The sequence below is a fragment of the Gouania willdenowi genome, chromosome 6 (genome assembly GCF_900634775.1).
Source record: "Gouania willdenowi chromosome 6, fGouWil2.1, whole genome shotgun sequence".
Taxonomy (NCBI): domain Eukaryota; kingdom Metazoa; phylum Chordata; class Actinopteri; order Blenniiformes; family Gobiesocidae; genus Gouania; species Gouania willdenowi.
Window position 1 is genome coordinate 34,309,286 of NC_041049.1, and position 16,482 is coordinate 34,325,767.

Below are 16,482 nucleotides of genomic sequence, written 5' to 3' on the forward strand. Positions count from 1 at the left end.
ACTTAATTTGTCCCTTTACAGATTCCTGGCCTTTCTTCAGGATTGAACACCAAAGATGCCTCTTCCCAGAAAATACAAGTGAGTTTCCTTTTTCTTGGACCTTTGGTTCATCCTCCTGGTTCACACCATGCCTTACCACGATGAGGAGTATCCAGGTCAACCTCTTTGGCAGTCCGTGCTGCTTTTCTGCTGCAAAGGGATGATCGAGGGCATCGTAGTCATTCTCTTCCTCTGGCTCCTGGTGCAGGTCCTCTTCACCAAACAATTAGAAGGTATCACTCCATAGGAGACATTCAACTTAGAATGTATGTGTATTGCAACCATTAACCCCTAAGTAGTTTAGTAAAGCATCAATATTTTAATTAATGAAAATTGATTTAATTTTTTAGAAAACAAAACAATGAATATATAATCTCAATAAATTTGTATGGTTACATTTCAGCAAATTGACAGAGTTTGATGTATTGTTTATAATGCAACTTTAACCCATTGCATCAAGTTATTTGTTATTTATAATAAAACATGGTGTAGTGGTGAATTTGTTTTGCTTCGTTATAGTCAGTTCTGTGGTTGCATGAAGCAGTATGGTGTTGCAGCAGAAGCCATTTCAATTTCAAAATAAAAGCCCACAGGTAATCCTAGTGTTGACATTTCCATGGCCTTGTAAAAGGGCCGCAGCCTGTTAGTGGGAGGTAAAATATTGGTACCCTTCCGTTAAAGAAAGAAAAACCCACAATGGTCACTGAAATAACTTGAAACTGACAAAAGTAATTAGAAAAAATTACAGAAAATTAACAAATAAAAATCAGTCATTGCTTTTGAATTGTGGTTTAATAAAACATTTTTTAAAAACAAAATATTGAAACTGGCCTGGACAGAAATTATGGTATCTTTAACTTAATACTTTGTTGCACAACCTTTTGAGGCAACCTTTTGCACCTGTCGACAAGTATTTTGTCCCACTCTTCAAGAGCAAACTGCTCCAACTGTCTCAGATTTTAAGGGTATTTGCTCCAGACTGCACGTTTCAGGTCCTTTCACAAATGTTCAATAAGATTCAGAGCAGGCCTCATAGAAGGACACTTCAGAATAGTTGTTTTGTCTTTAGGTGCTTTAGCTGTGTTTTTTTGATCATTATCCTGTTGGAGGACGTATGACCTGCGATTGAGACCAAGACACTGGGCAGCACATTTTGCTCCCTTTGATGGTCTTAAGATTTTGTTGTACCCTGGAAAGATTCAATACACACTGTGAAAGATGCAGCAAAGCAGCCCCAGAACATAACTGAGCCACCTCCATGTTTCACAGTAGATACAGTGTTGTTTTCTAAGAATGCTTCATTTTTGCATTTGTGAACATAGAGCTGATGTGACTCAACAAAAAGCTCCCATTTTGTCTCATGTGACAAGTCACAAGGTTTCACCTTGAAACTTTGTGGCTTGTCAATATGCATTTCTGCAAATTCCAGTCTTTCATTTTTATGATTTGTTTTCAACAGTGTTCTTCCATTAAGTCCACTTTGACTGGTAGTGCGATCACTGATGTACCTTGACCATGGAGTTTACCTCTAATCTCTTTGGAAGCTATTCTGGGCTCTTTGGTTACCCTTCGTATTATCCGTCTCTTCAAGTTATCATACATTTTCTTCTTGCAGCCACATCCATAGAGGTTGGCTATACTCCTGTGGACCTTAAACATGTGCACCTGTAGTAACAGGAACGTCAAGCTGCTTGGAGATGGTCTTTACATTATAGTATTTACCTTAAACATGCTTGTCTATAATTTTTTTTTATTATTTATTGAGACACCTTTTGTCTTATCTTTCTGTGGTCCATGTGCAGTGTGGTACACACCAAGATACCAAACAATATAGTGACTACTTTTTAGCCTTTTAAAAGGCAGACTGTCTGAATACAAGCTTGAAGACACCTGTGATGCTAACTATAGGACACACTTTAGTTTAACATGTCCCAGTGGTCAAATAATTTAAAATCTTTTCTAGGGGTTCTATCATTTTTGTCCAGGCCAGTTTCATGATTTTTTAAATAATTCTGTTGAAGCACAATTTGTTAGTTTTCAGTAAATTTTTATGTATTATTACTTTTGTCAGTTTCAAGTTATTTCAGTGACCATTGTGTGTCTTTAACTGAAGGGTACCAACAATTATGTGTGTAGTACTGTGCTCAATGTTAATGTGCATTGGGCTTTGCATGATACAAACGATCATATCAGTCTAAAAAGATGATCACAATCAGTGTTTTCAAGGATTCTATACTGTTTGATCAGTTCGATTAAAAAATGTGGTTTCAAAAATGATACCAATGAATATGATGCTACATCCTTTCTGTGTTTACAGTTCACCTCCAAATCCTGCTTCTAGTTGGGCTCATTGTCCTCTGTTTATCTTTGGTGTTGGGATGCATCCTGTGTTGGAGGGACCATAGGATGTTTGCAGTTAAACTTGTTTCTCCAGCTCCTGCTGAAGCTGAGACCTCTTTACCTTCAGCAGCAATGACAGCATCAAGGCAGCAAAACCAGCAGCTAGATGGAGATATGCTGGGCTTTACCACAATATTCACCAGCCCTGAAATTTCAGATGGGGAGTTCTCTTCTCGGGTCTTTTTGAATCAAGAAAATGCTTATGAACGAAAAGAACTGCAGAAGTCTTATTTCTCCCTGCGCCGCCTCAGCTCCTCTCTGCAAACATCACCGCTTTATAAACCCATAGATTCTAGCCGCAGTTCGCTGTCTTCATTCCCCAAACTCGCACTGCTGGCAAGAACACGTAAGGCTTTGCAGAGGCGCTGCACAGTGAATGAGGACAGAACGTCTTATGATGAACACAGCAGACTCACAAGCCCCAGTGCTGTCCATGAGAATGAAAAACCAATCCCTCTGGCTCCACTGAGCTATGGATCCAGTGCCAGCTGCCAACTGCCAGTATCTACCCAACCTTGCCTCCACTTCAGAATGACTTTCTCTCCAGAGCAGCAAACTCTGACACTGATGATTGTCGGCTTTACTGGGATGACTCAAAGTCTTCAGGATGTGTATGTGTTGGGTAGCCTGCCACCTCTTCATCCTCGTCCCGTTCAGGCCTCAGTCCAGAATCGCCTGGACCCTGAAGCCCAGAGCCTGGTGCTGCAACTCACAGTGAGTTCTGTGAAGGAGCTCCAAAGGTGTGTGCTGAGATTAGCTGTGTATGCAAGAGAGTCACAGAGCCAGAGAAGTGTCTCACTGGGTGAAGTGGAGGATGACTGTGGACGAAGAGACTGGAGGCCAGATATTCCACTTTATACCACAAAAGAGTTCAAGACGGTAGATAAGGTAGTAAATACACATATATGGGTGGGACATGTTAGTTATAATTTGATCTGGAGCCAATTGTATCCAATTATCATAGATATCCAGAATTTGCATATTATTTTTATTTATTTATTTATTTTTGTATACTTTATTATCTCACAATGAAAAATTCACTAACCATTGGGGAACAGTTGGCAGCCATTTTTGTGGCGCCTGGAGCTGTTCGGGGTTACGGGACTTGCTCAACATCCCACAGTGATGGCCCAGGTCAGCGTCCTTAACCACTATGCCACCACTCCCATGATATGCCTGGAGACATGGTTAGCAATGCTGTCTCAGAGAACAATAAAAGTCCTGGTCAGAGTTGTGGATTCACCGTAGCAACTGTGACTGAGCACCTTTGGCCAAGTTCACTATGCATTTTTTTGGTGAAAATAAGCAAGGAAGAACATGCAAATCAAATTGTACCCATGTCTTTTCTCATTGTCGTGTGTGTGTGTGTGTGTGTGTGTGTGTGTGTGTGTGTGTGTGTGTGTGTGTGTGTGTGTGTGTGTGTGTGTGTGTGTGTGTGTGTGTGTGTGTGTGTGTGTGTGTGTGTGTGTGTGTGTGTGTGTGTGTGTGTGTGTGCGTGTGTGTGTGTGTGTCTTGCCTTCACCTCTGACTAAGCATAGATAGACCCCAAGACAAAGCGGTGGACATAGGCAGAGGACAGGGCAAGTATGGAGGATAGACAAACTGGGACATGTTCACTGGTTTTCTTTAAATGTGCTTTAGAACCTTCCACCTTATAGAGATGTATCTTCATGCTCTCTCTTTGCCCTCTGCCTGCAGGTTCTGATTTCCCAGGATGCACTGATCTGTAAGAGGCTTAGCTGTCCTCCACAGATCTTCATTTTGCTCCACTATCAGACTCCGGAGCACTTCATCAAGGCCACAGTTCTTCGAGCTGAAAACCTAAGCTGTCTTGCTCCGACATCAGAGGCAGCAGGTAAAACTAGACTCAATTAGTGTTTGAATCTCACAGGGAAAAGTGCACACAAGTATTGGGAACTACACAAGCCGTGTAACATACGTAGAGTAAGCCTGGATTTTTTCAGATAGAGTGGTAAAATAATTCCCTATGTTTACGTTTGATGTTTAGGGGATTAAGTTTAGTCTTACAGACGTCATATGCAACAGAGATCATCCCCCATTTTAATGATATTGTGGTTTAATCTACAACTCATCAATCCTAAGGAAAATGTTCTAATCTCCAGCACAAATCTGAGTTTGCTTTAGTATGTCTCTGCTTTGCCATTGTTGCACACAAGCACATTGTGTACACAGAACCAATAGATTTAATTATATCTGGTTCACAGGCAGTAGATAATCTCTTTTGTTTCATGTCAGACTCACTCATTGCAACTACATAACATTATACATAAAGCTGATAAAATGACATGCAATATAATACAAAGTGCAGAGGCTGAGCATTGGAAAATCCCTTTGTTTTCATCTACAATTTTTCATATTGTTTGTAGAAGCAATTTTCCTAGGAAATATAATGGATCAATAACAATATCAAAAAAGCTAATGATGATTAAAAGACTCCATCACCAGATGTAGAAATATTGTGTTTTTTGTGTGCTGTAATTTTACAGAAGATTTATTAGATACATCATGTCCCTTTTTCATGGACATCTGTCACATACAGTATGTGCTAAGTAGAGAATACCAGAGCTCAATATGACTCAGGTTGTATTTTCTGATGCCGTTTATTAAAGGGAGAAAGAAAAGGGGAGTGCAAAGAAAAAAAACCTACTTGAAATATATACTGTATATGTATTCTAATAGCTGTTTGATATATGTTTCTTTGTAGTTAAATTTATTCAAAAATAATACTAAACCCCAAGTTGTTTAAAATAATCCACTTCCTCCTAATTTATTGGCATCAAACTTCACCTTTTTGTCCCTAATCACCTTTAACCATGTTTTTTCTTACCTAGTTCCTCCTTGACTTCCTGTTTTGGGACCTCACTTTCCACATCCATGTCATTGGATGACAGCTTCAGCAGTAAAACCAGAAAGATTTTAGCATTCTTGGTTCTGCAGCTTGATTTATAGTAATCATATTATTGTAATACATTTAATTTGTAGTCCACTTGACATTGTAAAATCACATTTTTCCAGATTAAAATGATCAGTCACCACAATTTGTTTTTGAAGAGCCATTGTTTACAAGACTATAGACCAGTGTATTTTCTCTTCATTTTCATTTACCCAGAACAATCACCCATACCATCTTTAGACTGAGCCAGATGGCAAATACATAGTGTCTCAAGAAAGGGAAAAGGTCACGTTGGAGATGTGATTAAAGGTCTAATCTCTTCCTGAATATGTGCATCCTGTGCACAGATTACCAGGTGGTGGTCAACCTTCATCATGGCAGGGTTTTGATTAGCAGCAGAGAAACTCAGAGAGAGTCGTACACAGTGTGGAATACATCGTTCCTGTTTGACCTACCAGTAGGAGACATCAGTCAACTCACTCTCACGCTGGAGTTTGAAGTCGTACAGGTACAGACTTGAAATCACAGCAACCGCTTTCTATGCTACTATACACACACTAATTATTTTTCATTGGTCAGTATTTCTTTCTTCTTGTGTAACAGACGGTGGGCCTCTCAGAGGGTCAAGTCATTGGTCGAGTCCTCATTGGTGCTGACGCTGCAGATGCAGGACGTGCTCACTGGAGGGATATGTGCTCCCTGCTGGTGGAGCAGGCACGCTGGCACATTGTTCACCCAGAGCTACTGTAGTCCTGTCACGCACAGGCATTAAAAACCTGAAACAATGCACTCATTACCATGCATTATGCCTGCGTGACACCAACAGTTTGAGGAGCATCAGAGCCAAAACCAGCCAAGTAAAAGCAGAAAGATGAGCACAATTTAATAAGATAGACAAAATCCATAATAAACTGCAGTGCTAGTGTAAACTGGTCTGTTCTATTACCTCTCTGCTTTCAACAACTGTTTTTACCATTAAGTAGTCTGACCTATTAACTGTAGTCTTTAATACAATTTCCTCAGAGGCTTCACATAACATCCCCTTCTTCATCGCATTCATCAGGACTGCAGATATCCACAATTTTAGCTCCAAATATTCCATCAGGATAAGGGGGAGGACTCCAAGTCCACTTTTTCTTGGAATCATCCAAATATGTTAAAGATTCTGGTGAGGAAAGATCCCAGACTGCCATGCCAGGAGCTGAAGATTTCTGCAGAAAAAAAAAGATTTTTGTCAAAAAGTGTTGATTTTGATAGCAAAAAACTGTGGATTTGATTTGGCTTCCAAATGCTGCCACTTAACATTCAAGGTTGTGCTAGACAAATAAGTGTAATCCATTTCAAATCTACCTGACGTCATCTCAAAGTAGAGCTGCTAACACCATGAAGTTACCACAGTACACTAAACTGTTCGTGTTGAATTCACACAACAAGCAACCAGAGCTGTGCTTATTTTAAAACAGACATTATTGAATTCAAAACTATATGAAATACTAATACAGCTGCCGTTGGGCTTCTCACTCATCAGCTTAACATTCAATTGACTGCCAATGTAGACTGAGTCATGTTTGAGATTATGGATTATGTAATGAAAGTGGGGTAGCACTGTCTGTCACTATTACTGCTAATATTATGTTATTTTAATCTAATTCTTGTACAGATGGTAATACATAATGTATGGAAGAACTAATCAACTGACTATTCAATTGGGTCACATTTTAAAACAAACATCTTGAGCTGGGCTGCATTTTTTTTCACAAACATTATTTCATATTTCAAGTGCAAATGTATCTTATTATTCAACAAAAAGCTACTTTTATTCAGATGAATAAGTATAGGGAACGTGTGGAAAAACAGCTTTTATAGGGAAGAACCTGTGGTCTTTTGTTGATGTTGTATACATCACAGGGTCTTGAAAACCTTTTATAAATGAGTTCCCTGACAATAAAAAGTTTTGATGAATGTTCTTTAATTGTATTTGAGCGATTAATAATAGATCATTTTAATTTGTGCTAGGCACAACATACAATGTAATTACATTTAAAAGCTAAAACTATTTAATGCATGTGAGTGAGTTGTATAAATTATTCACTTTAGCTATTTTAATCTGCTCTTCACTTTCTCTGATTCTCTGAAATTCTTTCTATTGAATAAAGAGAAATGCATTCTTTACAGCAACAATAAAAAAAATATATATAACAACTATACAAACAAACAATACACCAACACCAAGAATATATCACAGTACAAAGAAAAATCTGCAATAAATCACAACAAAATCAATCATTTGTAAAATACATACAGATTAATATCCCAGCCAAACATGCAGACTGTACCTACCTACATGTTTTCACTGAACAATAGCAGCATTGTTTGTTTACTCAGACCTGCTAGGTCAGGGGTCACCAACCTTGAAAGTGCAGGCTACTTCAAAGATACTGAATAGTCTGAACCAGTGTGATATACACTGAAATGCGTAGATTTCATGGTTTCACTTGTATTAGAGGGAAAGATAATGAAGGATGATTATGCAAATATTCTCTTAATTCTAACAATTGTTTAATTTTAAAATCACCACTTCTGCAATATAATTAGCCACTAACTACTTTTGGCTTGTGCTTACGGAAGCGGGCTTATAACCGGAGGGTTGCAGGTTCAAATGTACCATGAGCCATTACTGTGGGACCTTGAGCAGATCCCTCAGTGCTTCCAGGACTCTCTTTAAAAAGAGATTTTAATCTTGATAAGACTTTCCTAGTTAAAAAAAATAGGAAGATTTTTACAATTTAATATTTTGTAAGATTGAACAATGTAACTCTACTAAGGCTCTGACTACATCTGTCATCTGTATTTATCTTTGTAAGATTGAAGCCTGGCAAGTCTTAGTAAAATCTTAGACAGAGCTCCTGTAGTGGTGCTCTGGTTACAACAGGCCTGAGGGCACCTGATGTGGTCCATGCAAGCGACTTGGTGCCCACCGCCATGATGTTGGTGACACGTGCACCAGATTGCTGTGTGTTTGGCAACATTTCAGAATGAACGCAAAACATTGTTCTTCGTCAGACCAGAACTGGACAGATTGACAAGATGTAGCCCAACTTTTCTTTTGAGATCTGGACCAATCAGTAGAATATGCCTAATATATGAACATAAACATTTAGAGAAATGCTTTGGGCGGAGCTCTATTGTTGAGAGGGTGTTCAACAATTTAAAAACTGGACACATTCCCTGTTGTCTGCAGTTTTGACTTTATCACCTGTTGTCTCTGGTCCAAGAGGGTTTCATCAGTCTTTTTCATTGGCTCTCCTTCAAGCTCCTCTGGTGGGTCGCAGCTCTCTTCATCCTCCTCCAACACTGGCATCAAACCAGAGACAGACTGCCAATTTCTCCTGTCTGTTGCAGCCTGAAGAAAAGACACAGTGACCACTTTCTGCACACTTTAGTGTATGGGATTTTAGACTGTTTGCTGTTTGTGAGCCAGGTTTGAATGAGTCGGACCAACCCGGACACTTTTGGAGATGTGACTCCTCTCTTGAGATGAGGAGGATTCAGCTGGAGCAGCTGCTGGTAGGGTGTTGACCTTTTCTGCCTGTTTTTCTTGCTCCTTAAACAAGCTTTTCAACTGAAAATAAAAAGATATAAGGTTGTGTTTCACATTTATTCCTGCTAAAAGCGAGCTTTTCCTTCATATCATAGCGTAAACAATGCTCATGTGCAATGTTTGGTTTTTCCATTAAATTGTAACTCTTTAAATTTCATGTATGTTACATGACTGTGTTGTATTCTAGCACTATATAAATAAAACAGAGTTATTTAGAACTTAAAATGTAATTGACTAATTACTAATGTTAATACTGTATTACAGTAAAGCCTTTCTGTAAACAAAAGGTTGATAACATAAAGCAGAGGGTAATAATCTACGCAGGTTTGCCTCTTTGAGTAGCGTGTTCATGCTCTCTTTGAATGTATGTTAGTTTTTAAACATACACACTGTTAGCAAAGCTGTACAGTGTGTGTAACTGTACTGGCATCAAACAGCACCTGCTCATTGACCATTCTCCTTTGTTGATTGGTCACTAAACAGACAGCCCCACGCCTCTTGTCTTCAACAGATGGTTTCTCATCTTTAACCTGGAAACAAAAAAATGTGTCACTCATTGCTATCAACAACACATGAGGCTTAGTAGAAATGTGTTTGTTCTTAATTTTACTGAGTGAACCTTTTTTAGGGTTTGAAGGTCCTGGGCCACCAAAGTTTTCTGTATCTCCAGCTGATCCATCTTCCTTTGGTTATCTTAAAAAATGACAGAGGAGCTATGAAGGAGCTTATTATAGGCTGTTCCATCATCCACTTCATGAATCCTCTAATAATATGAACAAGAACGTGAATGAGAGTCTATAGTAATGCATAGAGAAGACAAATAAAACCTTTTTACAATCGTTGTAAACAAAGGCAACTAAAGGCAGCTTCAGTTATGCAGACAAGGTCACAGTATTTAGGTGTGGATATGTTTACTGTCAATAGGTCATAAATACCATTAGCATGACAATTGATTTGATTGTATTAGTGTATTGATGTGTTATGGATGCCTTTGACTAGTACGGACTTTTACTTCTAAGAGGTAATCCATCAATGGTCAGACAGGATTTAGCATTTCTTTTTGGGTTTCTGGACTTTTTGTTTGACTTACTTGGTTTGATTTGAAAAGTCTTTGAGGTAGTTCTCAATTTGCAATCTGTCTAGTCTCTGTTTATGTCTCTATGGATCAGGACTCCTGTATATGTTTCTACACCCCAGGTCTTGTTATTATGTAGATGTAACTCTCCTCTGGGAGACCGTGGCTCAGGTGGTAGTGGGTCGTCTTCTGATCGAGAGGTTGGGGGTTCAATCCCAGTACCTGACAATGTGTCGAAGTGTCCTTGGGCAAGACATTGAACCCTAAGTTGCTCCCAGTGGTCGACTAGCGCCTTGCATGGCAGTCCTGTCCCATTGGTGTGTGAATGTGAGAGTGATTGGGTGAATGAGCTGATATGTAAAGCGCTTTGAGACTGCTTCAGTGTGGTGATAAAGCGCTATATAAATCAAGTCCATTTTTTTACCATTTTCCTCTATCCTGTTTGCTGTGTGCCCAAACTTCCCTACTGGCACCTTTCACTATTTACTGTAAGTCTCACTCTAAATGCCTGCTGAGCATCGGTCTTCCTCATCCTATCCTATGCTGTGAGTTTCCAAGTGTCACCTCAGTGTGGTTCTTTTGCACCATTTCTTCTGGTTTCTGATTGATTTCTTTGTTTGATGTTTTTTGTTTAATGGACTTTGATTCCACTCCTGTCTCACAAAATCCTTGACAAGAATGTCTCCCACAATCTTTGTTCACTGTCCACGAAGGAGACAAAGAAGTGTGTTACTGATCAGTTGTGCCAAAATAATGTCATTTTGTTGCTTTTAGCTGAAATTTTACACTGTAATGTATGATGGAACTTGATAGAATTAATACACTGCCAATCACCTCAAAGCTATCCAATGTAACACCTGTAACTACATCCACTTGGTGCCACTGTCACCATTGTTTATTTTTTTGAACCCCTAACCATTAACAAGCCCCATTGCTTTGACTATGTGTGCCATATTGAGGGAAGGTTTATACCATCTTGTTGGTTCCTCAGAAGCCCATCGACTGGTGCATCTTCTTCTAGATTTCCATCGTCATGACAATCTTCTGGTACTCTTGCAGGCAACTTCAATAAAAAAAATAAATCATCAATCCGCATTGATGTTTTGTTTCTTTACATATTTCTTGACCCTTAGTGTAAATCCTAACCCAAGCTTTATCCTGTTCCTTCTCTCTCTGCCCTTCAAGACTGTAAAGCATGCTCTCTCACACAAAGGGGATCAAAATGTCACAAGCACAGTTGTCAGCATTTAACAATGAAAAATACATTTATTTATTTATTACATTTCACTCATCTGCTTCTCTTTTTCTTTTTGCGTTTCCCTCAGTACATCTGGTCAGAGAGATTAATGATTTTTAGTAAGTCCTATTGTTAATTCACAATTATGCCCAAATCCCAACATTACAGTATATTTATTTTTTTCCAATCAGACAAGCTTTTACTCACCCATCTTCATGGCAATGAACAACCCACAGCAAATTTTGAATGTTTCAGAAGGAATCGATTCTTACTTCATGCTTTGAGGTTCTTCTGATTTTGTATAACTCCTCCTGTGTAGACTGCAGAGACTGAGCCACCTTTTGCCACTTCTTATTCCAGTATAAGGTCATGGCTCTTAGCTCCTCTATGGCCTGGGCGCTCTCCAAGTCCTGTTTGTGATGCCTCTCCTTCTGTATATGAAGCATCTTTTCCTTTTCCTGGACATCAGCCTGCAAACATAAGCACTGATCCCAAAGTCTCTGCTTTTCTAACTCCAGCTCTTCCCTGAAGACACAAGTGCACTTGTTAATTTTAGGTTTATTGCACTGGGTGCACAAAATTGGGCTGGATCACATTTTTACCTATTCTGTTGGGACTTTTTATTTATCTCTGATAACTCAGAGGGTTTATATTGGTCATTTCTTAGCAGCAGCTCCTTGTTTTCTCTGATCAGCTGAAAGCGCTCCATTTCCAGAGCTGCTTTTTGTTTGATGTGATTGATGTTCTCCTTTTCTAGAGCTTGAAGCTGATTTTGTGATTCTTGCAGAGAGTGTTTATTGATTTGCAGCTCTTTGTTGAGCTTTTCATTCATCTATTCGTGCAAAAACAGTTTTGGGTTATAAAATGCATCAAAAGTGAATTCTGAAAGCCTACAACCTCAGTGAGAGCCATTGGAGAAGAAGGTATTGTTGCATCATGGTCCTCCACCTGCTGCCTCTCCAGAGCTTGAACCCTCAGGGAAAAATCTTCTTTCTCCTGTGGGATAACAACATCTTAGAAATACCTTGCCTTGGCATTGTCAATTAAGCTGATAACCAAAGATGTGATACCTTGATCAGATGTTTGTTGTCTAACAGGGCCTCTGTTAATTTGAGCTCTAATTCTTTTACATGATTCTCCAGCTTCAACACTTGAGTCATCAGTTTGGCTTTATCCTAAAAAGATTTAGGAAAGTTTTAGATATAAAGCAGTTTTTGTTTTGTTTTGCAAGTATGTGGTTATACATGTGGCTAAATGTATTTTGTAATTTTGAAGCTGATAGACAGACTTAAAACATAATTGAATCAAATACCATATGGTTTTCACATCATTACAATATTTGTGATCGTTGAACAAAGCAGTAAGTTGAGCATGCATTCAATATTTTGATTTACAGGTGGAAATATGAACAGACTGTTTAGACTACTAATGATGAACCAACCAGACACGCTTGGCTGATCTTGTTGTTGGCTTCTCTTAGCTGTTCTTGTATATCAGAGCGGTGCTGCATAGCGTAGCTCACTCTTCGATTCATTTCCTCGATTTGAGTTTTCAGTGCCTTCTGATTCTTCACAAAACACAAAATAAACAGTCTGTGCATGAAAACAGTAGAAATGATTATTTTCTGGTTATTTTCTTATTGGTGTGGCGGTAGCATTGCTGCATCTCAACAAGATGATAAAGTGTTTGCATTCTGGTATATGGATAGTACAGTATACATGGAGGAGAGAGAGAAGGATATAAGTTACATTAACCTCAGTTGAGTTCTTGAGAAGCTGTTGTGCATTGTTTCGCTCTTCTTCAAGTGTCATTGCCTTCTCCTCAGCCTGTTTCAGTCTCTGCCTCAACTCACTCAGCACTGGATCACCCCTCTGTTGATTCAAATGTGGCAAACATAACAAAAGTAATTTGCTAACTGTGATTTAATAATCTAGTTTCAACTGTCTGTTGAATTTTAGTATCATTAAGCATTGCTATTGTGTGGCTGGAGCTTTTTCTATTGGTGGAACTTAATCAAAGTTAAACCTGATCTTTCTCCAGTTTTAGGAAACTTGCAAATAGATTTCATAAGAAGGTTTCAGCATTATTTCAATACAAGTTCACTTTTAGAGTTCAGGTATATCAGCTTCCTTCTTGACTTGCTTGCATACATGGTGATATGGTATTTACAGAACTCTCTTTCCTGGTCAGTTCTGGTCAGACTGCCCTAAGCAGACCAGATACCACAGCACACTGATAGCACACATCAAGATCTCTGCCTGAGGAGACTCTTCAATGTTTTACATTAAACACTATCAGCAAACACACATAAACAGAAAGAGCACCGAACAGCAGTGGGAGATTCATGGGGACACACTCCTCCTGGCTGGTTATAACCTCTAAATCCCACATCAGTTTGTCCATCTCAAACCCTATATGATATAATAAACCCTGCGTCCACATCTGGCCAGCAACCCTGAAGTTTGACTTCGTCTCAACCCATTTGTCAAAACGGCCATAACACACGGTAGTCTGATAGCTGTGACAACACATAAACATATGCTACTTATTGGGTTCTGATCAAATCAACAGCTATCTGTGATAGACTGGCATCCTTTCACAACCACTTAGACCAAATTTACATTCACATTCAAGATAAATGGATGAGTGAAATCTGTTTTATGGACAAGTTCATTTAAAATTCTATATCACAAGTGTCAAACTCAAGGCTTGGGGGCCAACATTGGCCCTTTATAGCATCAAGATGGCCCCAACATGATATTGTAAGCAAACTAGAGTGAAACAGTAACTGGAAAAACATTGATTAGTGGATAAAACCTCAATGTTAGGTACAATAGATGCACTTCACAGAAAGAAGAAAATGGGTGGTGGTGTCGTAACAGTTAAGGAAGCGGGCATGTAATCAGAGGGTCACTGGTTCAAATCTAACCTGGGTCATCATAATTCCAGAGAGTTTTATAGTGATGGATCATCATCACTATGGGTTGTTGAGCAAGTCCCTTAATCCTAACTGTTTTTGTTGCACGTTACTTTGTATAAAAGTTCCTGCCAAAACGAAATTGTTGGGGGTTTTTTGTCTTGCCCTCTTGAAATTTAACTGCTCTGAATGTGGCCCCTAACTTCCCTGAGAGAATAGTCTTTGTTTATAGAATACTATATATACAGTATATAAATCACTTTAACAGTACATCTCAGGCAGTGTTGATGTTCAATCATTTGTGCTACACTGTAAATAATCGAAACATTATAAAAAAAACTTCTTTCTTAGGTTAAACTCAACTGGGGAGCTCTTTGCGACCTGTTTAGGCTACGCCTAAATAATAAGCGGGATGTTAATACTTACTCTGTGGCTTGTGTCAAGCAGCTCTGCATGCCGTAAGTTGCAGTTCAGCTTCTGGTCTTTAATTTTCAGCTGATCCAGATGAGAGTCCAGGTGTTTGTGAGCATCCTGCAGCCATTGCCTCACTCCTGCTTGTCTCGAGCTACTTTTGGCACTGACATCCATAAGATCAGCTCTCGGTGGAGAAAACAAACCTGGACCCAGCTCAGACAACAGATGGGATGACTGCCACTTACGTAGTCTTGGATCTCTTTGTCTAATATACAAGCACCACATACAAAAATAAAATACATGAATGAGCACATTACACAGCTTTAAAAATCACTGCTGCATCTGTGCTACTTTACCTTCCACTGACTATTGGTAAAAACCCTGAATCAGAGCTCGTCGACATACCACACCATGCTGAGGCCTAAAAGAAAATACTCTTATTTACGACACTTTTAAAAAGTGAAATCAGGAAAAGTAGACTAACTATAGAAAAATCATTCCCTGGATAAAAAAAATCCTGTGTGAACTGGATTGATTGAAAAGCCTAAATTTGTCAAATTTTAACTTTAGTTGGCTATTGAATAATTCAAAGATGAAGGTTTGGTAAACGGTTTTAAAACACTTAAAAGTATAATCAATATGTTAACATAAGGAAGCTAAACATAGCAGTGCAATGAATATATATATATATATATATATATATATATATATATATATATATATATATATATATATATATATATATATATATTTATCCTATTTATCCTTTTATTTATTATTATTGCTGGATTGTTCTTTGTTCTTTGTTTTTTGTTTCGTGCACCAACTACCAAGACAAACTGTACTTGGCCATTAAAACATTTCTGATTCTGATTCTGATCTAAAACAGGGTAAAGGCAAAAGTCTAGGGATGTCAAAAGATTTCTTAGCAGATTTGGTGCATGAATAACAGAGAAATCTATTTTCGAAAAGATTTGAGTAAAAATAATACTGTGTCAATGCTAAAAAGCAAAATATTAACTTTTAAAGTAAACACTAAAAAATAATTTTGTGTGAAAAATGTTACAAAGCATAAAAATGTTACCTGGGCTCTGAAGTAAGATTCGTTGTCCCACATGTCGAGGCCTGTGAGGGAAAAAGTGCTTGAATTTCTGCCTGTTGGGCTGAACATCTTTGTGCTTTTCGCTGCCCGTTCTCTGTATTGTAGAGGCAATCATCCTGTTGTTGTCGACTAGTCATTGGGAGAATATCAAATTCTAACACAAAGGTGGGAGCTTGAGGAGTGCAGCTATTCCTGGATGTCTTGTCTGAGTGATTACTTCATTACCATCAGTCACACAGCCCTTTTGTGCCTCTCATATCAAAAGAAATTTGATATCTGACCAGAGTTAATGTACCCTCATTAATTTACCTATTTGAACAGATGCATGTCTGGAGTGGATTCCAATCACTCATTCCTCCTGTTACTCTTTGCAGCAGTCCTCCCATGTACTACCAATGCTCACCTGCTTTAAATGCAAGCCTTTCAGTGGAGCTCTTGAACTAAGTACCATGGTAACCGTGTGTACACAGGGTGTTGAGGGTGCGTCAGTGCCACAACTCTTGGGATGCTCTCCACATGATCTCACTCTGCTGCTGGGCTTGGTTGTTGTCACAAGTTGTTAGGATACAGAGGTCCAAAATTAATTTCGTTTTTCTCTCATTCATTATTTCTGGCAGTTAAAATGTATTTAATTAAGATTGCTTTAAGCACACAGGAATCTTCTTAATGATTATCTATTCTTATGTATATATATTATGTACCTTTTCAGAAAACGAAGTGTTTCTCCAACTCTTTTGTCCCCTCTGTCACTGAACTGTTGAAACCTGAAGGGAACGTGTTTAT

At 38.6% G+C, this 16,482-nt stretch overlaps 2 protein-coding genes across 3 annotated transcripts; one reads left to right on the plus strand and one right to left on the minus strand.

Annotated features, from left to right (window-relative positions):
* The first annotated feature begins 127 nt into the window (after nucleotides 1-127).
* On the plus strand, nucleotides 128-6,359 carry LOC114464214 (uncharacterized). The gene is made up of 6 exons (XM_028448272.1): nucleotides 128-272; nucleotides 2,729-2,940; nucleotides 3,097-3,153; nucleotides 4,138-4,294; nucleotides 5,701-5,861; nucleotides 5,957-6,359. The coding sequence occupies exons 1-6, from the start codon at nucleotides 128-130 to the stop codon at nucleotides 6,101-6,103; spliced, it is 879 nt and encodes a 292-aa protein (XP_028304073.1). The 3' UTR covers nucleotides 6,104-6,359.
* On the minus strand, nucleotides 6,221-15,792 carry LOC114465331 (girdin). Of its 2 annotated transcripts, XM_028450269.1 has the most exons (15): nucleotides 15,682-15,792; nucleotides 14,954-15,018; nucleotides 14,610-14,862; nucleotides 13,021-13,137; nucleotides 12,708-12,833; nucleotides 12,337-12,441; nucleotides 12,164-12,262; nucleotides 11,869-12,098; nucleotides 11,539-11,791; nucleotides 11,002-11,092; nucleotides 9,574-9,647; nucleotides 9,395-9,484; nucleotides 8,856-8,975; nucleotides 8,610-8,756; nucleotides 6,221-6,564 (listed from the first exon to the last, which is right to left on the minus strand). In XM_028450269.1, the coding sequence occupies exons 1-15, from the start codon at nucleotides 15,766-15,768 to the stop codon at nucleotides 6,382-6,384; spliced, it is 2,040 nt and encodes a 679-aa protein (XP_028306070.1). In that variant the 5' UTR covers nucleotides 15,769-15,792; the 3' UTR covers nucleotides 6,221-6,381. The 2 variants fall into 2 exon arrangements, with proteins under 2 accessions (XP_028306070.1, XP_028306071.1); XM_028450270.1 differs by lacking the exons at nucleotides 14,610-14,862; nucleotides 14,954-15,018; nucleotides 15,682-15,792 and having other exon boundaries at nucleotides 12,708-12,858; nucleotides 13,021-13,109.
* Nucleotides 15,793-16,482: the final 690 nt, after the last annotated feature.